This window comes from Convolutriloba macropyga, chromosome 2, assembly GCF_964194025.1.
Source record: "Convolutriloba macropyga chromosome 2, txConMacr16.3, whole genome shotgun sequence".
In the NCBI taxonomy this organism is placed as follows: Eukaryota; Metazoa; Xenacoelomorpha; order Acoela; family Convolutidae; genus Convolutriloba; species Convolutriloba macropyga.
In genome coordinates, this window is record NC_134469.1 from 11,655,692 (window position 1) to 11,680,830 (window position 25,139).

Here is a 25,139-nt window from a genome sequence, read left to right on the forward strand (position 1 = left end):
CTGTCCAGCAACCCTATTTCAAGCCTTAATTGGTTTCACAGGCTCATAAAGATCCATAAACTTTGACCATGATAAGTTTTAAAATTAAATTTTATCAAAAAAAGCTCAAACTCGAGTCATTAAAATATTAACAACCCCTACATTAAATCAAGAACCTATGCAACGGCTTACTATCAAACCTTGCAGTAGGTTTCTGGTCCCCTGGTGCAAAAAAAAAATAAAAAAAATCAAACATTCAAAAAAAAATTTTTTTAAATTGCCTGGCATCATGATATCAAAATCTTGAAAAACATTCCATTACATATAGAAACTATACAGTAAACTATTATCAAACCCTAGGAGAAGGTTCCTTGGCTCTTGAGGCTAGATAAACCTAAAAAGCTACGAACAATTTTAAAAAAACTTTCAAAATTTATGAAAAAACGATAAAATTTGTGTTATTAAAAGTTGAAAACAATTCCATTGCCAATAGAAACTTTTCAGTAAATGGAAACTTTTCAACCAATAGAAACTTTTCAGAAACTATAGGAGTTTTCCTGGTTCCCTGGGCTGGAAAAACTTAGGCAGTGACAATAAATGTTGAAAAATTTGAAACAAATTGCAAGTTTTATAAAAAAAATTGCTAAAATTCGCGATGTTAAAATGTTTATAACCATTTCATTACCGTCAGAAAATATGCAGCAACCTATTATCACACTCTTAAGGCGGTTTTATTAACCCTGAGGCTGAAAAACCCTGAATTATGACAATAAATGTCAAAATGAAAATAAATGTCAAAATGAAAAAATGTCAAAATGAAATGTCAAAAAAAATTTCAGGAACTTATCAAACTCTTAAGCAGGTTTTTTGGCCCCTGGGTAGGGAAAAACGTGAACAAAAAAAAAACAATGACAAAAATTGCAAGTTTTTTTTTAAAAAAATATTAAAATTCGCGATGTTAAAATGTTTAAACCATCCTATTACCACTAGGAACAATGCAGTTACCTATTATCAAACCCTAGAGTAGATTCCTCGACACCTAGGGCTGAAATTTTTGTCTATGAGTTCTGTCAAGTAACCCATCTGCAAGTCTTAAAATATTCGTTAGCCAGTAATGATCGTTAAACTCAGAAAGAGGACAAAAAATATTCAAAAGTTTTAACAATTGCAAATTTTAACAAAATCCTGCCGAAATGATATTAATATGTGCTTCGTGATATTAATATGTTCAAAACCATTTCATTGTCTCGAGAGACTGTCCAGCGTCCCTATTTCAAGCCTTAATTGGTTTCACAGGCTCATAAAGATCCATAAACTTTGACAATGATAATTTTTAAAATTAAATTTTATCAAAAAAAGCTCCAACTCGAGTCATTAAAATATTAGTAACCCCTACATTAAAAAAAGAACCTATGCAACGGCTTACTATCAAACCTCGCAGTAGGTTCCTGGGCCCCTGGTGCACAAAAAAAATTTAAAAAAATCAAACATTCAAAAAAACTTTTTTTAAAATTGCCTGGCATCATGATATCAAAATCATGAAAAACATTCCATTACATATAGAAACTATACAGTAACCTATTATCAAACCCTAGGAGAAGTTTCCTTGGCTCCTGAGGCTAGATAAACCTAAAAAACTACGAACATTATTAAAAAAAAACTTTCAAAATTTATCAAAAAAAACGATAAAATTTGTGAAACTTTTCAGTAAATAGAAACTTTTCAGCCAATAGAAACTTTTCAGAAACTATAGGAGTTTTCCTGGTTCCCTGGGCTGGAAAAACTTAGGCAATGACAATAAATGTTGAAAAATTTGAAACAAATTGCAAGTTTTATAAAAAAAATTGCTAAAATTCGCGATGTTAAAATGTTTATGACCATTTCTTACCGTCAGAAAACATGCAGCAACCAATTATCACAATCATAAGGCGGTTTTCTGAACCCTGAGGTTGAAAAACCCTGAATAATGACAATAAATGTCAAAATGAAAAAATTGCAGGTTTTATCAAAAAATATCAAATTTGTGATATTAAAAAGTTGAAAACTATTCCATGGCCAAAAAAAATTTCAGGAACTTATTATCAAACTCTTGAGGAGGTTTTTTGGCCCCTGGGTAGGAAAACTGTGAATAATTACAATGACAAAAAATTGCAAGTTTTTTTTTTAAGAAAAATGTTAAAATTCGCGATGTTAAAATGTTTAAACCATTCTATTACCACTAGGAACAATGCAGTTACCTATTATCAAACCCTAGAGTAGGTTCCTCGACACCTAGAGCTGAAATTTTTGTCTATGAGTTCTGTCAAGTAACCCATCTGCAAGTCTTAAAATATTCGTTAGCCAGTAATGATCGTTAAACTCAGAAAAGGACAAAAAATATTCAAAAGTTTTAACAATTGCAAATTTTAACAAAATCCTGCCGAAATGATATTAATATGTGCTTCGTGATATTAATATGTTCAAAACCATTTCATTGTCTCGAGAGACTGTCCAGCAACCCTATTTCAAGCCTTAATTGGTTTCACAGGCTCATAAAGATCCATAAACTTTGACCATGATAAGTTTTAAAATTAAATTTTATCAAAAAAAGCTCCAACTCGAGTCATTAAAATATTAACAACCCCTACATTAAATCAAGAACCTATGCAACGGCTTACTATCAAACCTTGCAGTAGGTTTCTGGTCCCCTGGTGCACAAAAAAAAAATAAAAAAAATCAAACATTCAAAAAAAATTTTTTTAAATTGCCTGGCATCATGATATCAAAATCTTGAAAAACATTCCATTACATATAGAAACTATACAGTAACCTATTATCAAACCCTAGGAGAAGGTTCCTTGGCTCTTGAGGCTAGATAAACCTAAAAAGCTACGAACAATTTTAAAAAACTTTCAAAATTTATGAAAAAACGATAAAATTTGTGTTATTAAAAGTTGAAAACAATTCCGTTGCCAATAGAAACTTTTCAGTAAATAGAAACTTTTCAGCCAATAGAAACTTTTCAGAAACTATACGAGTTTTCCTGGTTCCCTGGGCTGGAAAAACTTAGGCAGTGACAATAAATGTTGAAAAATTTGAAACAAATTGCAAGTTTTATAAAAAAATTGCTAAAATTCGCGATGTTAAAATGTTTATAACCATTTCATTACCGTCAAAAAATATGCAGCAACCTATTATCACACTCTTAAGGCGGTTTTCTTAACCCTGAGGCTGAAAAACCCTGAATTATGACAATAAATGTCAAAATGAAAATAAATGTCAAAATGAAATGTCAAAAAAAATTTCAGGAACTTATCAAACTCTTAAGCAGGTTTTTGGCCCCTGGGTAGGGAAAAACGTGAATAAAAACAATGACAAAAAATTGCAAGTTTTTTTAAAAATATTAAAATTCGCGATGTTAAAATGTTTAAACCATTCTATTACCACTAGGAACAATGCAGTTACCTATTATCAAACCCTAGAGTAGGTTTCTCGACACCTAGGGCTGAAAAACTCAAAATGACAAAAACATAGCCGGCAGATTGCTGGAAAATAGCCGCGATAGACGCTCGTGGCCTTCCAGGAAGTGAAACACCTAAAGAAATAAGATAGACAGATCGATCACCAGTCCTTTAATAGACCACAAGACTTTTTGGGTTAGCTTCGGACTGTCAATTTTTTTGACACATACGTTCTATAAGGAAAAAGCCCTTAAATAGCTATTTCAAAATTGATATTCGAAATCAAAAACTAAAGACTAATAATCACGAATTAGCGCATACAAGATTGGCACTACTTAGATGCACACTATTAACTAGTAAATCTTCATAAAAAATTAAAGTTCCATAAGTGAGTTCAGAAGTCATTTTTTTGAGTGAGGTAAGTCACGCAATTGACCTAAAAGCAGAAACGACGTCACGTACATAAATTTTAACTGCAAAGCAATAGAAGTCACTTAAGTCAATTCCAAGAAGTCAATTCCAAGAAGTCAGGTCGTAAGAATCATCGATGGAGACGACGAATTAAAAAAAAAACCACGATGTCCCCAATAATAGCCGCTATTGCATCGCGGCTATTAAAAAATTCAAAAAGCTTGAAAAAGTTGTGAGAATCAGTATAAATTGGCTTGTTTTTAGCGAGCGGTTGTTCGTCAGTAGATAGCCACCGGGGGCTGATGGTGGCAACAGCGCGGTGGGGGGGGGGGTGCTGGGGGTCAATCTCTCAGAACCGCGCTTCGCACCATAAGTATAAGTCTCCAAAACAGATTCTGTGAAACGCATACATGAAGACTAGTGAGCTGAAAGGCTCTAAGAGCAATTAATGCCCGCTGGGCGCTACCTGTTTCTGCCGTTTTTGAGGAAGAAAAGTCAAAAGCGTCAGACAAAAAATCGGTCAAGCGAAAAATCGCATAAAAAAGACCGCCAGGACTGATATAATTGCTACAAACTTCGTTTGAGAGCAATTAACAACTCAACAAAAAAGAAAAAATTGAAAAAAATAGAAATCAAAAACTTAGCTCAATATGCTTCCCAATGATACCACTAATATATCTTTGAAATCTTTCAGCCGCAAATAAATCAATTGGCCAAAATGGACTGAACAAAAAAAGTTGAGCATAGATTATCCTCTCTCTCAAAAAGTGGGGGTGTCGGATCAACAACTCACATTCACATAGGAAACTAGTTCCAGAAATTAAAAATGGTTCTCAGTAGCCAATAAAATAAATATAAAAATTGCTTAAATTTGTCATATTAAAAATTTGAAAGCTATTACATGGCAAATAAAATTTCTTTTAGTAAACGTGAATAATTGAAAATTAATGTAAAAAAAATTTGCACGTTTTGTCAAAAAAATGTCGAATTTGCACGTTCTGTCAAATTCGTGATGTTAAAATGTTGAAACAATTGCACTACCACTAGAAACCATGCAGTAACCTATTAAAACCCTAGATGAAGTTCCGTGAATCCCAGGGCTGAAAGAACTCAAAAAATGATAACTACTGGGGGGGGGGGGGGGCGTTGCACTGGTGCACTGGTGGGGGGGGGGGGTGATGGAGAGGGAGGGGAAGTGGGCAACAGTGGGGTGGAGGGCAACAGCGGTGGTGGGCGGAGGGGGCGGCAATAGCGCGCGCGGGCGGTGAACAGAGGGGGTGTCTTCAACCTCTAAAACCCGACCTTCACACCATAAGTATAATTCTCCAAAACAGTTTGAGCTGAAACAGCTGAAAGGCTCTAAGAGCACTTAAGGCCCGCTGTGCGCTACCTGTTTATCCCATTTTTGAGGACGAAAAGTCAAATGCATCAAACAAAATATTGGTCACGCGAAAAATCGCATAAAAAAGACAGTCAGGACTAATATAATTGCTAGAAACTTCGTTTGAGAGCAATTAAAATTATCCAGAAAATAAATGCCGAATTTCGAATACCCCTTAAACGGTGCTTCAACATACAGACCACCTCCTAGCATACGCTCAGTACTGATAATATAGAGATTAATGATTTTGTTATTGTACTGCAAACTGATTTATTGATTATAAATCAATTGGCTGTCCAAAAATTATGTTACCTGATCCGTCTCGCCATGCCACAAGGTTAGCTAGTTGTCACGTGTTAAAGTTAGTTGACTATTAATCATGTTCCATGCATATCCCGGTGCTGTACATTCTGTATTGTGTTGCCATATGAGCATCCTAAACATCTCTGCTGAAAGAAAACAGAAGTAAAACACAAAAATTTGATTTGTCTGTCAATGCCCCCTCCCCCTAATTACAGTGAAAACCGTTCGCAAATTGGTCGCTCTAGGTATATATCATATGCGACCGACTTTCGAATTATATGCGTAAAAAAGATGCAGGAAGGGGCATCAACAAAGAGAAGATATTGAAACATTATATTTGCACAGTGCGTGAAAAGCATTTTAACCTTTTATATCGTGGTAACATGTGAAGAAGCTTGAAGCAGCGCATGGATTGATGGGAATATGAAGCCCAGATCAAGTATTCTTAAATTCCATACCTGGTATTTTAGCTATCAACACTCGACGAGTCTCACCTTTAGGTGAATGAAATGACCTTATTTTGAGAGCCCCTAAATAGAAACAACTCAAAATCAAGACTCTTCGGGGACAAACCAAGAAAAAATACCCCAGACGGAAATAAACCCCCACTTGACTGTTAAAGAGCTCTGCATTTGGCCTTGCCTCGCGGGCCATGGATTAGCGGCCCGTGGGACTTGATATGAAACTCACAGCCAACCAAATTATCACAACCGAATTTCAGTGTTAACATGCGGGTCATTTTCCGCGGGAGTTTATTTCCTACACCCAAAAATATGTTTACCATTTAAAAATTCAGCAAACTAAATTAGCATACAACTCGCAGTTTATACGGGCATGTATATAAACAGTGCGGGGGTAACGAACAACAGATCCTCACAAACAAAAAAACATCCGAAATCCCAATAAGGCAGCATGTATTTTAATCTTTGCATGGTTAATCTGAACACAGACAAATGCTTCGTTTTTCCAGTTAATAGAAAATAGAATTTATCTCACAGCAGTTACAAAATTTTATTTACCTTGCGGGGATATTGCAGCATTACGACCGCCCTTGTTCAACTCAATCAGACCTTTGTTTGAGTTTTTGAAACGTTCTCTTGTTTCGTCCTTTTGCACCATAACATCAGGAAATGCGTGTGAAACATCTCTCAGAGTGCTAGAACACGCCAAATCAGGGTTGCTTAGCGAGGCATGCAGTGTCTGTTTATACGTTTCGTCGAAATGTAGACCAATGTCACTTTTGTTACGTTTATGCGTTGGAATTGGTACACCAGCTGATTTAAAACCATCATTTTTGGATCCTTCAAACGCGTCGCCAGAAACAGCATTATGCTCGTCATCCGTAGAGGTTACAGCATCGTTCGTAGTTCTGTCAATACTGACCGCGATTGAGATCTGGCTTTCTAAATCATCCTCGGCGAAACTCAAATCAAAATCTGGATGACCGATGTCTTTAAAATGACCGTCTGCCCCCAAAAGGTCCACAAATTCAGAATTTTGAGCAGATTCCTGGGGCTCGGGTGAACCCCAGCTTAACTGGGTCGAAACCATGCTTGTGTTTGCACTTATTCTTATTGCTAGACCAGTTTCTGCTGCCGACTTGCTTGATACAGATGCCGAATCAGATTTCATTGGCGACACAGGATAGCTGCTCGGCATGTTGCCAGTATCTGAGAAACTCCGAGGAAACACTAAAGCAATGTAAACTATTTTTAGATCATTAAAAAACTAACTGTCATCGAATTGACAAAAACAACCGCTGCGGTCCAGAAACAATTATATCGTTGCAGGGCATCAGTTGATATCAACATCATCCGATTTTAAAACTTCTGATAGCTTTATTCTTGCAACATTCTAGCAAAATTGGGGATAAATTAACCACAGAATGGCCCAAATCAGCCATTTGTTTTCTTATCAAACTATTATTATAACCGAGACATCAATGGTGTCAAACCCTTGCCGACCAGCCTCTCTCCTAAAAAAAAACTCACATGCATTCACTTGTGTAGCACACGTTTTCAGCTCATTGGTCGACATCCGGGAGGTCGAAGGTCCACCAACACACTTGAACATCTTTTGTTTGATCCAGCCCTCAGAATCAGAGTAGGTCTCCGAGTTCTCGAAGTAACTGTGACTTGTCTGGTCCAGCTCCGGTTGTGGACGGTACGAAGGGCAGAGATTACCACGATGATGCGGAGGCATATCATCAAGTCTGGGTTGATTTCCCGTGTAGAACGAATCGTACATTCCTATTAGAGGATTATTTGCAACTTTTACCGATCGCACCGCACTATGTGAATCATTGATAAACTTGAACAGTTGTAGGACTACTGTCTCGTCCTCGTGTTTGATCTCTTGGGTCGCTTTGTTGAGCCACAAGATGCTACAACTTCTCTGCCTAGTCAAGTTGTGAAAATTTCCAGAAAGAAGGTAGCTTTCAGTCAGCCAAGTTCCGAAGATATCATGAGGCTTATTTGACACACGAGATTGGAGCGCAAACTCTGAAATTTATTATTGTTGATTCGCGGTTAACCACAAACTGTTGATTCGCAGGCGCGCAGCCGAAACTTACATTTTCATTTTAGTTTTCAAAATCACGTGTACAGCATATGAATTCTACTCCCGGGAATACGGTAAAATTTTAACAATTTCTTACTAATGAAGCAAGCTATTGTGTTTGATCAAAAATATTAAAAACTACCGAAATATTAATATACTGAAGGTTCCAGCGCTAGATTTTACAAAGAGAGAATTTAAATACTAATGAGTGTTTCAAAATGGCTAAATGACTTCGCAGTAGTCACTTCGAAATTCTGGATAAAAAAATTGAAGCACTACGGGGTTCTCAATTAATGCGACCCCAGGAGCTCAAACAGAGTAAAGTAACTTTAACTTATTTGGTCTCATGATGAGGAGGTTGCCAGGAATTGCGTATTTTGATCAACCTGTGAAAACAAACACAGTAGATTTAATAACCCCGATTGTGATTGAAAAAACGAAAACACGAAAACTGGTTATTTGTACAAAATTATTTTAAAAGTGCAAAATATTTTGATGTCATTTGGTTGGGCATATTCCTTTTTACTAATGAGAGGATACAGGGGTTCGTAGCAATAAAATAAGCATAAAAGACGGTAACCAAGACCAGGAACAAAGTTCAAGTAAACATCTAAAATGAGGCTTCATGGGTTTAACCCATTTCTATTTTCGATACTGACTTCGTTAATTCTAGATTGTTTTTCTGATTATCTGTAGCTTAAAAGCACTTCAAGCAGAATCAAGGGTGATATTAGTCCAGAGAAGTCAAATATAATTCCCGCAAAAAGAATGAACAAACTGTGAACTAAGGTAAAGCAAAACCAATTTTTGTTAATCGAAATAAAAAAAACATAACCGGAATACCATAACCGGATACTCGAGGAGTCGTCTTCCAGCAAGAACAAGAACCGGATTTACGCATATATTGTAGATAAACACAAGACAATTAGAATCAATCTAACGCCAAATAACATTAGACAAAAAAGCGAAAAATCATTTAATAAATTAAAAATTTTGATTAATTAATCATAGCCTAAAACTCATAAAAGACAATACCCTTGCACTTGGTATCATTCAATGATTGACCAAATAGTAGTTAGATCCTATTAGGTTAAATCACTTCTCTTAATTTAAAAAATGAAGAAAAACTGGAAATTAACAAAAAGGATATCTTATATTTTATGTGATTTCTTTCTCATTTACTTTATTAAAAACAAAACTCTAATAAACCGCTAATTGAAAAAAAAATTTGAATAAAGTGTCTATTTATTTCTTAATAAATTAAATAAAACGGAACCATAGGACAAAAATTGCTAACATAGCCTAAAAAATTTGTAAAATTGTTGAAAAACATCCATATCTGTTTAAATTCACTTATTTTACGAAAAATTAATTAACGCAAATAATAAATTAATGCAAAACAGAATCAACTCAACGCTAAAATTAGTACTATAGCCTATTCGAACCATTAAAGTCGAAAAAATGCTAAAGATAAAAAAATGCTTGAAGAAGCCTCAGTCTAATAAAAAAAATATTGCTAGCTTGGAGAAGTTTTTAACAGCTCAATTTCTCGCTCTCAAAACTTACGCAATGAACGAAATATCACTTCTCTTTTCCCGCACTTTTCACTTCTTGAATCAATGTCACTCTAGAGAGTTATTGGTTCAAAAAATAGCCAGAAGAATTCCGATAACCACTCTAGCAGCCGTTTCTGCCAAAAAGAATCCTTTCAGAAAGCTCTATTACAATTTGAAAATACTCAAGAAAAACTAAAAGCAATTTGAGATAAATTTAACCCGAAAAACCTTTAGCCAACAAAAAATCAACTGCTCTTGAAAAATAGAAAAATTAAAATTATATCTTTATATCCCGATATAATAGAAGTTCTTGCAGAAACGGAAAACTTTGTTCAAATAATCCGAGACCATTAAAATACTCAGGCAACAGTTGGAAACCCCATTAGGCTCCCTCTAAAAATGCACTAAATTAACAAAGACTAGCGCGTGAAAAGGCCACATGTGAACAAAAAATTTTGCTCGCTTAGAGAAAATTATTTCACCCCTCAAATTCTTTAATTCTCGAGAACAGCGATTTGAACAAAGCATAAATTGCCCAACATCAGATAAATTGCTCTCGAACGACAGGCGACAGCATTTATTTTAGAGGTGGTATAGTTTATAAATTTTTTATGGGTGCAAGAATTTGACCCCACATGGGTTCAAGTGTGAAAAGGTCACTCAATTGGTCAAAGAATATTCTAGAACAAAAAGCAAAAAGGGCAAAAATTGTGCATAAAGAAGGCCAGCACGTTGACAATAATTATTTCAAACTTCGTTCGAGAGCAATTAAACACAAATCCCGTGTAAGTTGAAAAATCCAGATCTCTGCACAGCCAGATTTTCCCATGTGACCCGGCAAAAGTCATTTCGAAATATCCGATTTGCATTTCGGTTCTCGACGAATGTAAAGTTTTCGCAGTGAAGTAATCGCAGTAACGCAGCAACTTAAATCTGCTATTAAAAGCGCACTTAAGTCTACGCAAAACTCAAGAAGAAAACTCAAGTAGGAAAATATAATTGCAGAGAAAAGACACACGTCTGAACAAATAAACACTCACGCATTTCTGAGATGAGGGCTGCTATTAATTGCCTCTAACCTTTGAGGTTGAACACGGCTATCTCCCCAGATGTGCTCTGATACCCAAAATGTACCCCAGACACTAGCAACAAGGTGTCATTGGCATTGAACTGTGAGAACTGCGTGAATTGCCAAGTGTACTTCTTCATATTGGCCGAGTGCTTTAGGCTAGCACCTCCATTTGATGGGTTGTTCTGCCATACCTATCAAAAAATAGACAATAAAAAGAAAAGTAGCATGACTCAAAAATTTTTCTATTAGATTATCTAAAGAAAACCGAACCTCAGGTTGCCCAAATTTAAGAAAATTATAATGTTGTATTTACAAATTTCAAGCATGCAACTTTAACCAAGTGATTATTTTAAATTCAAATTTTCCAGATTAAAAAAATCAAATATATCTCCAGTAAATTGCCAAGCGTGCTACGAGTTAAATCACGTGTCTTAACTAAGAAGCCCATCTAAATATCAACAAAGCCAAAATTTAAAGCTGCTAATGTAATTTTGTTACTCAGTTCAGTCCTTTAAAAAATTATAGCCTTTCTAAGTAATTCAGTATTCATTTATTTCTGTTCCATCACCAGGCAGATTACCAGGAAACAGACGCCACTGATTCCCATAAACCCGATTGGGATTGAAAGATCAGGAAAAAAATGAAAAGGATTGATGTAAGAAGACTTTTCTTAAAGAGCGAACCATTTTGATTTCATTTTGTTGTTAGACATACTCCTGTTACTTAATGAGATGATACAGGGCCAGTATCAATAACAACAGCACTTAAGATGGTAACTGTTACTTATAAGAACGAAGTTTAAGTAGCGGGCACATAATAAAATTATGATTCATGGGTTTATCCCGTTTCATTTTTGATTTCCTTTTTAAAGACTCTGTTAATTTTAGATTCCTTTGCTGACCAACTTCCGTTTAAAAGCATTTTAAGCAGAATGAGCGAAGAAGTCAAAACATGCCTGAAGAAGTCAAACATAGCCGGCAGATTGCCGGAATAGCTGCGAAAAATAGACCTGCGTGCCATATAGAGATAGAACCAGATACAGATCTAAATTGAAAAAAAAAATCGACGCCGCTCAAAAAACTAGGTAACAAACATTCAGTGACAAATTAATAAAGCTTGTTTAAATTCATTCCGGAGAAGCCTCTTATTAGGGACCTTTACTGCACATATGAGTTCCTTTGACCTTAAACAAAATCAATTTAAACTTAAATTTTAAAGTGCAAATTTCAAGCATGCAACTTTAACCAAATGATTATTTTAAATTCAAGTTTTCCAGATTAAAAAAATCAAATATATCTCCAGTAAATTGCCAAGCGTGCTACGAGTTAAATCACGTGTCTTAACTAAGAAGCCCATCTAAATATCAACAAAGCCAAAATTTAAAGCTGCTAATGTAATTTTGTTACTCAGTTCAGTCCTTTAAAAAATTATAGCCTTTCTAAGTAATTCAGTATTCATTTATTTCTGTTCCATCACCAGGCAGATTACCAGGGAACAGCCGCCAATGATTCCCATAAACCCGATTGGGATTGAAAGATCAGGAAAAAAGGAAAAAGATTGATGTAAGAAGACTTTTCTTAAAGAGCGAACTATTTTGATTTCATTTTGTTGTTAGACATACTCCTGTTACTTAATGAGATGATACAGGGCCAGTATCAATAACAACAGCACTTAAGATGGTAACTGTTACTTATAAGAACGAATTTTAAGTAGCGGGCATATAAAAAAATTATGATTCATGGGTTTATCCCGTTTCATTTTTGATTTCCTTTTTAAAGACTCTGTTAATTTTAGATTCCTTTGCTGACCAACTTCCGTTTAAAAGCATTTTAAGCAGAATGAGCGAAGAAGTCAAAACATGCCTGAAGAAGTCAAACATAGCCGGCAGATTGCCGGAATAGCTGCGAAAAATAGACCTGCGTGCCATATAGAGATAGAACCAGATACAGATCTAAATTGAAAAAAAAAATCGACGCCGCTCAAAAAACTAGGTAACAAACATTCAGTGACAAATTAATAAAGCTTGTTTAAATTCATTCCAGAGAAGCCTCTTATTAGGGACCTTTACTGCACAAATGAGTTCCTTTGACCTTAAACAAATTCAATTTAAACTTAAATTTTAAAGTGCAAATTTCAAGCATGCAACTTTAACCAAGTGATTATTTTAAATTCAAATTTTCCAGATTAAAAAAATCAAATATATCTCCAGTAAATTGCCAAGCGTGCTACGAGTTAAATCACGTGTCTTAACTAAGAAGCCCATCTAAATATCAACAAAGCCAAAATTTAAAGCTGCAAATGTAATTTTGTTACTCAGTTCAGTCCTTTAAAAAATTATAGCCTTTCTAAGTAATTCAGTATTCATTTATTTCTGTTCCATCACCAGGCAGATTACCAGGAAACAGCCGCCACTGATTCTCATAAACCCGATTGGGATTGAAAGATCAGGAAAAAACGAAAAAGATTGATGTAAGAAGACTTTTCTTAAAGAGCGAACTATTTTGATTTCATTATGTTGTTAGACATACACCTGTTACTTAATAAGATGATACAGGGCCAGTATCAATAACAACAGCACCTAAGATGCTAACGGTTACTTATAAGAACGAATTTTAAGTAGCGGGCATATAATAAAATTATGATTCATGGGTTTATCCCGTTTCATTTTTGATTTCCTTTTTAAAGACTCTGTTAATTTTAGATTCCTTTGCTGACCAACTTCCGTTTAAAAGCATTTTAAGCAGAATGAGCGAAGAAGTCAAAACATGCCTGAAGAAGTCAAACATAGCCGGCAGATTGCCGGAATAGCTGCAAAAAATAGACCTGCGTGCCATATAGAGATAGAACCAGATACAGATCTAAATTGAAAAAAAAATCGACGCCGCTCAAAAAACTAGGTAACAAACATTCAGTGACAAATTCATAAAGCTTGTTTAAATTCATTCCGGAGAAGCCTCTTATTAGGGACCTTTACTGCACATATGAGTTCCTTTGACCTTAAACAAATTCAATTTAAACTTAAATTTTAAAGTGCAAACTTCAAGCATGCAACTTTAACCAAATGATTATTTTAAATTCAAGTTTTCCAGATTAAAAAAATCAAATATATCTCCAGTAAATTGCCAAGCGTGCTACGAGTTAAATCACGTGTCTTAACTAAGAAGCCCATCTAAATATCAACAAAGCCAAAATTTAAAGCTGCTAATGTAATTTTGTTACTCAGTTCAGTCCTTTAAAAAATTATAGCCTTTCTAAGTAATTCAGTATTCATTTATTTCTGTTCCATCACCAGGCAGATTACCAGGAAACAGACGCCACTGATACCCATAAACCCGATTGGGATTGAAAGATCAGGAAAAAAACGAAAAAGATTGATGTAAGAAGACTTTTCTTAAAGAGCGAACTATTTTGATTTCATTATGTTGTTAGACATACACCTGTTACTTAATGAGATGATACAGGGCCAGTATCAATAACAACAGCACTTAAGATGCTAACGGTTACTTATAAGAACGAATTTTAAGTAGCGGGCATATAATAAAATTATGATTCATGGGTTTATCCCGTTTCATTTTTGATTTCCTTTTTAAAGACTCTGTTAATTTTAGATTCCTTTGCTGACCAACTTCCGTTTAAAAGCATTTTAAGCAGAATGAGCGAAGAAGTCAAAACATGCCTGAAGAAGTCAAACATAGCCGGCAGATTGCCGGAATAGCTGCGAAAAATAGACCTGCGTGCCATATAGAGATAGAACCAGATACAGATCTAAATTGAAAAAAAAATCGACGCCGCTCAAAAAACTAGGTAACAAACATTCAGTGACAAATTAATAAAGCTTGTTTTAATTCATTCCGGAGAAGCCTCTTATTAGGGACCTTTACTGCACATATGAGTTCCTTTGACCTTAAACAAATTCAATTTAAACTTAAATTTTAAAGTGCAAATTTCAAGCATGCAACTTTAAAAAAGTGATTATTTTAAATTCAAATTTTCCAGATTAAAAAAATCAAATATATCTCCAGTAAATTGCCAAGCGTGCTAAAAGTTAAATCACGTGTCTTAACTAAGAAGCCCATCTAAATATCAACAAAGCCAAAATTTAAAGCTGCTAATGTAATTTTGTTACTCAGTTCAGTCCTTTAAAAAATTATAGCCTTTCTAAGTAATTCAGTATTCATTTATTTCTGTTCCATCACCAGGCAGATGCAGATTACCAGGAAACAGCCGCCACTGATTCCCATAAACCCGATTGGGATTGAAAGATCAGGAAAAAAATGAAAAAGATTGATGTAAGAAGACTTTTCTTAAAGAGCGAACTATTTTGATTTAATTTTGTTGTTAGACACACTCCTGTTACTTAATGAGATGATACAGAGCCAGTATCAATAACAAAAGCACTTAAGATGGTAACTGTTACTTATAAGAACGAATTTTAAGTAGCGGGCATATAATAAAATTATGATTCATGGGTTTATCCCGTTTCATTTTTTATTTCCTTTTTAAAGACTCTGTTAATTTTAGATTCCTTTGCTGACCAACTTCCGTTTAAAAGCATTTTAAGCAGAATGAGCGAAGAAGTCAAAACATGCCTGAAGAAGTCAAACATAGCCGGCAGATTGCCGGAATAGCTGCGAAAAATAGACCTGCGTGCCATATAGAGATAGAACCAGATACAGATCTAAATTGAATAAAAAAAAATCGACGCCGCTCAAAAAACTAGGTAACAAACATTCAGTGACAAATGTATAAAGCTTGTTTAAATTCATTCCGGAGAAGCCTCTTATTAGGGACCTTTACTGCACATATGAGTTCCTTTGACCTTAAACAAATTCAATTTAAACTTAAATTTTAAAGTGCAAACGTCATTTTATTGAGTGAGGTAAGTCACGTATGATGAAAATCTAATCACGCAAATAACCTAACAACTTTTGCTAAAGCGAGTGAGAAATGACGTCACGCGCAAAAATGCCGTTAGTGAGAGGAAGAAGTCATTCAGAAAATTTGACTTTCAGCTTTGCTGTGTGAACAAATGTAAAACGAAAAAAAAGCGTCAGACGACAAAACAAAAAAAAACCAAGAGCACCGCAATATAGCTACGCTCAGCTTACAGCTTCGCAGCTATAAAAACATTTTACGAAAAATGTCGAAAACGCGGCAAAATGAGGTGAAGCGAAACAAATTCTTATTCAGTAAAAAAAAGAAGGACAAGTCCTGAATAACAATCCAAAGACTTAACTACAGATCCTACAATTTACATTTTACAGCAATATCAATCTGAGAGAGTCAACAAAGCCCCTGACCCTTTATGAAATAAACAAAAAAAACCCGAAAACAATTAGAAAATTTCTTTTTCCAAGATTTAATGATTTAAGAATCCCTAAAATATTAAAATTTCTGAAAATAATGAATCTATAAGACATTCGAAAGATTACAAGCTACGCGTAATATAACAAACATGTGGGAATCAATTGTACACAAAGCAAAAGAGACAAAACTAAAGAACATTAGCAAAATTTAGAAACTTTGAAAACCACTGGCGCTTCGATAAGAGAACCTCATAACTACAACCCAAATTCCTTAACCAAAGCACATTATAAAGCGTTAAGAGTCCTAAAATACATTTCGCTGAGAATGCAATAAGGCTACACTAGAAGGTCGGTAAGAATCTATTGTTGTTTTTGAGACTAAGTGAAAAGACCACAACAAAAACACTCAAGACGAAAAATCAACTTTTATTTTCCAAAATACATAAATTTAAAAAATTTAAAAAACGATTGCTTTGAACTCAAGCCACTGATTAGATTCGCCTATTGTTGGTTGGCAACCGATGACAATTTCCATTCATAATATTGAGTGATAAAACAGTAATAAGTACAATAAATACTAATAAAACTCAAATAAGTAAAAATTATTGAAGTGCACAAGCGCACAAGTAAAAAAACAGTTAAAAGCTCAAATGGCTGCTTCGACATCTTTAGCAAGTGGAAGTCATAGAAAGAATTAGCTTTGTACTGAAACAATCAAATAGATTTAGAATATTTATATTATTAACCTATGAGATCTGTCCCTAATGAGACAACAAATCTAAAAAAACCATAAAAATACGTTGAGAACAAAAGATTGTCAGTCAAGTACTTGCAAAACACGAGCCATGCTCAAACACCTAATGAGGTTCATTTATGCCTCCGATGATACTGTCAAAATTGATATTTGTTGGTACGACACCAGATACAATATTAAAAACTGGCAAACATTGAATTTTCAATAAAATTAAATGATTTCAATGACAACAAATAATGTCCAATTAAAGTGTCGACTAGTTCCATAAATTGGCAAATAGGCATCATTAGAACACATATGTATCATGTTAATATTGCTAAAAAACACTGAAAACATCAGCAGAAAATTCTGCATGTGAAAAATTACGCTTTCAAAAATCTAAAATGTGTTCAAATACAAACGTATCACTCCACTTTAAAGGTCATTGAAATAAATCAAACTTCAATTCTACTCGCTTTTTCATTCCTTTACTACTCCAGTGAGATCAAAATCACTACTGTAATTTTACTTCTCACTGATGTGAAAAATTCGAAAAAAAGTGCACAGATCTTAAAAAAAGACAGCACACCAATAAATCTCAAATACGTTGGATCGTAAAAAATAGGAGCCCAATAACATCCTGCTGAGAAGCTGAGGGCGGCTATTAAGAATAGATACTTTAGTGCATTAACAGCTTCCAAAATACCGTTGCAGTGGTCAAATCTTACGAGCACACACAAATTAAGCTTTCAAATCTTAGTCTCTTCCCCTTTAATTGTTACAGAAGAGGTCCTGTCAAACCTTACTTCACTTAACCAGATTTCATTTCATCGAATCTTCATTTTTCGATCATCAACGTTTTTTGTAACTCCCGTATCTCGAATATTTGTTCATACCCTGACGAATCCGTCCTTGGAACAGGTGGAGAACATTCTTCCATTGTTAGAGAAGGCAACGTGGTTGACCTGGTCACTATGATCTCTCAACACGTGCGTCTCAACTATTGGACAGCGAGTGAAGAGACGCACAAACTCACACAGCCAAGAGATCCCACCAGCAGCCATTGGAATAGAATAATCAACCTGTACAAAATTGAATTTAGCCATAATGGATTTTCCGTCGCCTCGTGCATAATAAACAAGAAGGCTCTCGCGTTTCTGCGCAGGGCACAGAACATTCCCACATTCATTTTTAAAGACAGTTTTCACGCCTTCTCTGTTATCTCTAAGATCTGATCTAAAAAGTTTGAAGCTTCCATTCATTAATAAACGTCCATTCATTATCTAATAGAGTGGGTATTTAAAAACAGGGAATGTACATGTATATCCCAAACCAAACAAACCTTCCAATAGAGGTAGAAATGATGTCTCCATAGCAAATCGTCATTAGCGACTCTATTCCAGAGCCTACACACAGAAGAGCAGCTGATAACATCGCGAAATGAAACGTGAAGTAGAGCCTGATAGAGCACGGGCTCCGGTAGTCGCAGCCAAAGGTCAACTGCCACGTCTGGTTGCACTGTAACACCAGAAATAGATTAAACAAAAACAAATCATCGGTATTAATCCAGGCCTGAGGGTAATTGGAGAGTTTATTAATACAAAATTGCCTTCAAGCTTAGATCAAGCCAAAACTGCACCAGGTATTATTAAATAATTAAATTAAATTTTAACTCCCTACATCCGATCTCTCCAAAATTGCAAAAATTGACAAATGCACGAAAAAGGGTTAAACAAAAATAAAAACATGAGAAAAATAAAAACATGAGAAAACATTTAGAAGAAACTATTTTCGAGACAGTAAATTGTTTATTCACCGTATAGCTACCTAAACATATTATCCACTCGTGGCTATAACAAAAATTGTTCGAGAGCTATTAAAAGACAAATGCAGTGAACTAAAAAAAACAGCGAAAGGTTTTAGGAGTACCTGAAGGAAAAGCGTAAGCTTTCTTTCTCTCCTCAACTCAATCCAGTTATAAAACTGTGAGGGATTTCTGCTGAGTACGTTCGATATACTTGTTTTCATATTTTCGATAATCAATGAAACCCAACCAAAATAAGGAGACACAGTAATGTGAGTTTATAAAATTGCTAGGCTTTTCAATCAGAAAGGCTCTTCTCAAGTTTAAGTTCAACTTGAAAACCTCACTATACTCATTAACAAAAATTTGTCCATCTTTAGCAAAAATATGAGCCATGTAGAAAACCGGGTGTCATCCGGTTTCATTTGTAAGAATCTGTATAACTGATTGTTCCTTCTCTTAGATCCTCTCAAATACCCTTCAATTAGAGTGACACGCACTCATTTGACTCTTAAAGTAAAGAAAAGTCAATTTCAGAGTGAGGATGTCATTTTTTGTGAGGAGAGTCACGCCTGACGAAAAACTTAATCACAAGAATGAACAAAAATTCTCGTCCCAGAGAGTGAAAAATGACGTCACGCACGCAACGCAGTTAGAATTCCATAAACCGATGAACAAAAAGCAGATATGAAGCAATTAAAACGTCATATAGTCGTAACCAAAATCTTGGTGACGAAATAAAAAACAGCAGGACAAGTCCTGAATTACAATCTAAGCAATTGAATGTCAAACGTGAAAACTCCTCAATTGAGTAACAGTAACAAAAGCAAAAATTTTTACATAGTTTGAAGATTATCAAAACAGAATCTGACTTGTAAATGCTATGGTTGTTAACGTAACGAAAACCGATAACTACCAAAAATATTCGAGGAAAAGAAAACACACAAGGGCAATTCACAGATATCAATCCGGAAAAAATGACAAGCACAAGCGAAAAGGACCATCTTAATTTTCCTAATATTGTTATCCTCAGAAACATTTTTGGGTTGTCAAGAATGGCTCGAGAACCCAGCGGCAAGATAGGCTACAGATTAACTAGCAGTTTTTACTAAACAAAACCACGTTGAAAACTTGCAGTTAGACAACCAAAAAATTAAAACTTAACTAAAAAATACTTTAGTTACGTTCAAAGACTGATTTCGTTGAAACCTGCGATTTCTCCGCAAAAACTACAAAATGGCAAACCTGCAGTCTACAAAAAAAAATTCGTGTAAGGAACAAGCAAATGGAGGACAAACTCAACTATTTCGAAAAAAATTACAAAAAATGTGCTCAGAACCTTTGAAACTTACAAAATAGCTTTTGTAAATCCAATATCTATTCATTAACACACTATTCATTAATCTAAAAGGACAACGAACAAAAAGTTTCCAACAACTTCTAAAAATTAGCAAAAATTATTAAAATGTTGCCGACATTTGTGATGTAAACAATCACAAAAATTTATTTGGGTCATCAGCAAGTTATCTACCAATCCAATTTGCAGCCTAAAATTTTTTTTTCTTAGATCACAAAAAGTAAACAAAAACCAAAATTTCCCAAAAGGTTAGCAAAAATTACTAGCAAAATAATATTGATCTCGATCGTCAAAATCATTTCTGCGTTGTTGAAATCAATTTATTAACCAATTTTCGATCCTAAAAATGTTCCTTTGGCCAATAAAATGAAAACAATGGTAAAGTAATCAAAAAATTCTCAAAAAAACTTGAAAATTCAGTGAAAACTGCTTTAACTTTAGTGTTAGAGTTGGTATTAAGAACAAAGAGATACCAAATACGATCGCATAAAACGAAATTTCCCAATAAATAATAGCCATATCAATCATGATCGACCTTTATAAAACTGAAATTAAAAAAAATGCCAAAAAGCAGGCAAATTGCTTCATTCATGCATCAAAACAGCAAAAAAATTAAGCTTTTAACCTTGAATTTAGACGTTCCCAGTAACTTCGGTGCATTGAGCACCTTAAAGACTACAAAAGCCATATAAGGGCCTCTATTGCAAAATAGTGCCCGCCAAGTTTTACCTGTTTAGTCCGTTTCAGAAGCTCAAGTCATTGAAAAAAGTGTAAAAAGATCTTACAAAAAGACAGCCCCAATACAATCCAATTCATGGATGGTAAAAACCAAGAGAAGGCTAATAAAAGCCTTAGCAATCGCTTTGCGGCTATTAACAAAAACTTCAGCCGTCAATTCACTTAAATCTGTTTTTTGTCTTCAAGCGAACCATCTAACTTTTTTTAGAAAAACATAGTAAAAGGAGCCACTGAAGGAACCAAATAAAAATAATTTGGAGCAAATTTAAAGGTTTTGTTTTGATAACCACTCAAAAAATCTAGCACGGATAAAACAAATATGGGAAAGGACAAAAACATTGACAAATGATGGTCGAAAGTACCCTATAGCCTGTCAAAGCGCTAAACTAAAAACGTGAACCAAATTCATCAAAGTTAGTTGAAAAATTGAAAATTCACACAACTTTTATACGTAGCAAGTTTAATCTAATTTGGTCGTCACCTTGTCTGCTCAAAGACAACAGGCAAACAAGAAAAAGGGCATGTTTTAGCAGTAGGATAAGTTAAGAAAAATCATATGGAAAAAACAAAACTTTTATTTTGTTCTATCTAAAAGTTTTAAAAAATCATGAAAAAGGTGACCTGTTTACCTAATCTGATGATCGAGTTGATGACACATCACGTTAAAATATTTGTAAAATAAAGCTTGCTCTAAAAAATTAATTATAAGGTCAAAGACATTTAAAAAACAGCAGAAAATAAAACAAATAAGAAGCACTCTCTTCATGAGAAGCAAAAAAATGCTTGTTCATCAAAATAAAGATTTCCCTCTAAATTTTGAAAAGTTTTGAAAAACGTTATTTAATTACTTAAAAATGATTTGTTGGTAAGTTTGTTTAAGTAAATCCAGCCGAATGAACACGCTTAAAACTTGAACAGATGAAAATTTAAGCAGGCATTTTTTTAATGCTAATCGTTAGATCTTAAATTTTTCTTGCTACACTATTCTATTTCTATCTCTACGAAGCTTCGAATCAAGGCTCACTCTTTCCAGTGAAAAAGACAAATGGACCCAACGAATGTCGTATGTCACAAAAATTGCAAAACAGGAGTTCTTTGCTGACCTTCTAGAGTTTGAGCTTATTATAGAACTTTTGGAACAAAAAAATGTTTTTGGAAATAAGTGTTGTTCTTGCCTCTATTCAATTTTATTTAGATATGTTAATTACAGCCAAGCCTCTGACGTGCAAACCTTCAAAGCTGACATTTTACTGTTACAGCGGTTATTAAAATCAAACAGTGTATAGAAGGCAAACCAACAAAACCTTTGGTAAAAAAATACTTAGGTTTGTTTGCATTTGCTGGGTTAAAAAATCGATAAAGAACTTTGATCACTTGATTCGTCTTGATTTGCTTTAGTTCCACAAATCATTTATTATCTTTTACAGATTGTTTAAAAAATTAAGTATTTTTACAAAGAAACAGCAAAAGAAAAATTTTGAGATTGGTTTGATTCTCATTGGAAACAAGGATATTTGGAATGTGTGCTTTTACAATGTTTCGAGTAAAAAATGTTTCAATGAAAATGTTTCGAGTAAAATAATTTTACAGTTTTTCAAGACAAAACAGTGGTATCACAAATCAAGATAATACAAAATCTCCAAGCAAAGAATGCAATTTTATCAAGTACATAGCTATCTTCGCCACAAAAGAATTGAACGATAACTTGAAAACCAACACTTTTGAGGTAATAGCAGCGCAGCCTTTGATATCAACAAAGTAGCTGCTGATTGGTAAAAGTCACATACGGCAAAAAGCGCCGGTATCCAGTAAAATTACCTGCGAATTGTTCTGGGCCACAGCTGCAACAACATAACAACAAGGCAAACAAGCCTATATAAGCGATAAACAAAGAAGTGGCGTTAGCCGTTAGATCTTACATTTTTCTTGCTAAATTATTCTATTTCTATCGCTACGAAGCTTCGAATCAAGGCTCACTCTTTCCAGTGAAAAAGACATTTGGACCCAACAAATGTCATATGTCACAAAAATTGCAAAACAGGAGTTCTTTGCTGACCTTCTAGAGTTTGAGCTTATTATAGAACTTTTGGAACAAAAAAATGTTTTTGGAAATAAGTGTTGTTCTTGCCTCTATTCAATTTTATTTAGATATGTTAATTACAGCCAAGCCTCTGACGTGCAAACCTTCAAAGCTGACATTTTACTGTTACAGTGGTTATTAAAATAAAACAGTGTATAGAAGGCAAACCAACAAAACCTTTGGTAAAAAAATACTTAGGTTTGTTTGCATTCGCTGGGTTAAAAAACGATAAAGAACTTTGATCACTTGATTCGTCTTGATTTGCTTTTGTTCCACAAATCATTTATCATCTTTTACAGGTTTAAAAAATTAAGTATTTTTACAAAGAAACAGCAAAAGAAAAATTTTGAGATTGGTTTGATTCTCATTGGAAACAAGGATATTTGGAATGTGTGCTTTTACAATGTTTCGAGTAAAAAATGTTTCAATAAAAATGTTTCGAGTAAAATAATTTTACAGTTTTTCAAGACAAAACATTGGTATCACAAATCAAGATAATACAAAATCTCCAAGCAAAGAATGCAATTTTATCAAGTACACAGCTATCTTCGCCACAGAAGAATAACTTGAAAACCAACACTTTTGAGGTAATAGCAGCGCAGCCTTTGATATCAACAAAGTAGCTGCTGATTGGTAAAAGTCACATACGGCAAAAAGCGCTCTGGTCCACAGCTGCAACAACAACATAACAACAAAGCATACAACCCTATATAAGCGATAAACAAAGAAGTGGCGTTACAATTATCAAAGCACAACAAATCATGCTGATGTATTTCACAACACGTTCTGAGAAATTATACGCCAACTTTCCACAACAAATATAGAACAGAGCAACAAAAACGACAGAAAAGGGACAACTGTTAAACCCAAAACGCTTTTGAAAACGAGCGGCGTCAAGGTAAAAAAAACTTTAGCGAAAAATACCTTGAAAACACCTAGAAAACTCAAACGGGACGATTCATGAAATAAATGAAAATAAATGACCTCGTGGTAAACAGAATTAGCTAAAAACTGAAAAAAGTATTGAATTGACCATGACACATTAGAGGGCCTCTGATTTATTCAAACTGAAACCTGTTTTAATGAGACAAAAAAACCCAGTTAGGCAAAACTCGAGAATTATTGCAAAATTTAAAAGAAAAGCTTCCAGATTTTGCAATGAAAATGTTCAAAACTTTTTTTTGTCTCTGGAGTTATGCCACGTAACCCATATGCAAGACTTGAAACGCTTCGTTGGTCAGTAATGATCGTTAAACGCAGAAAAGGACAAAAATTTTCAAAAATTTTAAAAACAATTGCAAATTTTAACAAAAATCTTGCTAAAAATTCGTGATATTAATATCTTCAGAACAAATTAAATGTTATCAGAAAAATTGCTAAAGCTGGAGTTATTAAAAAATAGATCACCATTTCATTAATTCTAGAAACTATGCCACAGATGATCATCAAACCTCGTATGAGGTCCCTAGGACCCTGGCGCCGGAAAAAATGATAAATTCAGATTCAAAAAAACTTGAAAATATTTGCAAATGTTGCAAAAATTGCAAATATTTTTAAAAAAATGCTGAAATTAAAATCTTTTCCTTGCATTTCATTAAATCTAGAATGTATGTCGAATTGAAAACTGAAAGTTTTGTAAAAAAAGTGGTGCTGAAATCTTAAAAAAACATTACATTACATTTAAAAATTATACAGTAACCTATTGTCAAACCCTAGCGGAGGTTCTTGGCTCTTGAGGTTGACGAAACCTAAAAACCGACAAACTTAAAAAAATTGGAAAAAAATGCAAGTGTTATAAATGAAAAAAACGCTAAAATTAGTCAAAAATTGAAAGCTATTCCGTGGCAAATAAAATTTTTTCTTATTATAAAACTTATTATCAAACCATTAAGGACGTATTCTAGCCCCTTCGTCTGGAAAGACGTGAATAATGAACAAAAATGAAAAATTTTCAAGTTTTGTCAAAAAAACAGCTAAAATTTGTGATGTTAAAATGTTCAAACCATTCCACTACCACAAAAAACTCTACAGTAACTTATTATAAAACCCTAGAGGAGGTTCGTTGTCAAGGAGGGCTAAAAAAAACTCAAAAATGACAAAAAGCTTGAAAAAACTTAGTAAAAAAACTTAGCTTGAAAAAGTTAGTAAAAAATTGCGTGTTTTTAGCGATCGGTTGTTTCAACGTAGCCACGAGGGGGGTAGGGTGGATGTGCACCGGGGGGCTGATGTGGAGGGAGGGGGGTGGGCAACAGTGGGGTGGGGGCAATAGCGCGGTGAGGGCAATAGGGGGGGGGGGGGGTCAACAGTGGGGGTGTCTTCAACCTCTAAAAACCGCCCTTCACACCTTAAGTATAAGTCTCTAAAACAGTTTGAGTTGAAACAGCAGAAAAGCTCTAAGAGCACTTAATGCCCGCTGGGCG

General features: G+C 34.4%; 1 protein-coding gene across 2 annotated transcripts in view; it reads right to left on the reverse strand.

Annotated features, from left to right (window-relative positions):
* LOC142356485 (uncharacterized) overlaps positions 1-25,139 on the reverse strand; it is a 99,880-nt gene that overhangs the window by 50,959 nt on the left and 23,782 nt on the right. Inside the window, exons 2-7 of one of the 2 annotated variants that reach the window (XM_075408382.1) lie at positions 18,083-18,258; positions 17,637-17,822; positions 10,709-10,892; positions 7,506-8,015; positions 6,534-7,205; positions 6,009-6,044 (exon numbers count right to left, since the gene is read on the reverse strand). In XM_075408382.1, the coding sequence (XP_075264497.1) occupies positions 6,009-6,044; positions 6,534-7,205; positions 7,506-8,015; positions 10,709-10,892; positions 17,637-17,822; positions 18,083-18,258 (1,764 nt within the window). The remainder of the gene's footprint in view (positions 1-6,008; positions 6,045-6,533; positions 7,206-7,505; positions 8,016-10,708; positions 10,893-17,636; positions 17,823-18,082; positions 18,259-25,139) is intronic. The other variant, XM_075408390.1, reaches the window with a different exon arrangement.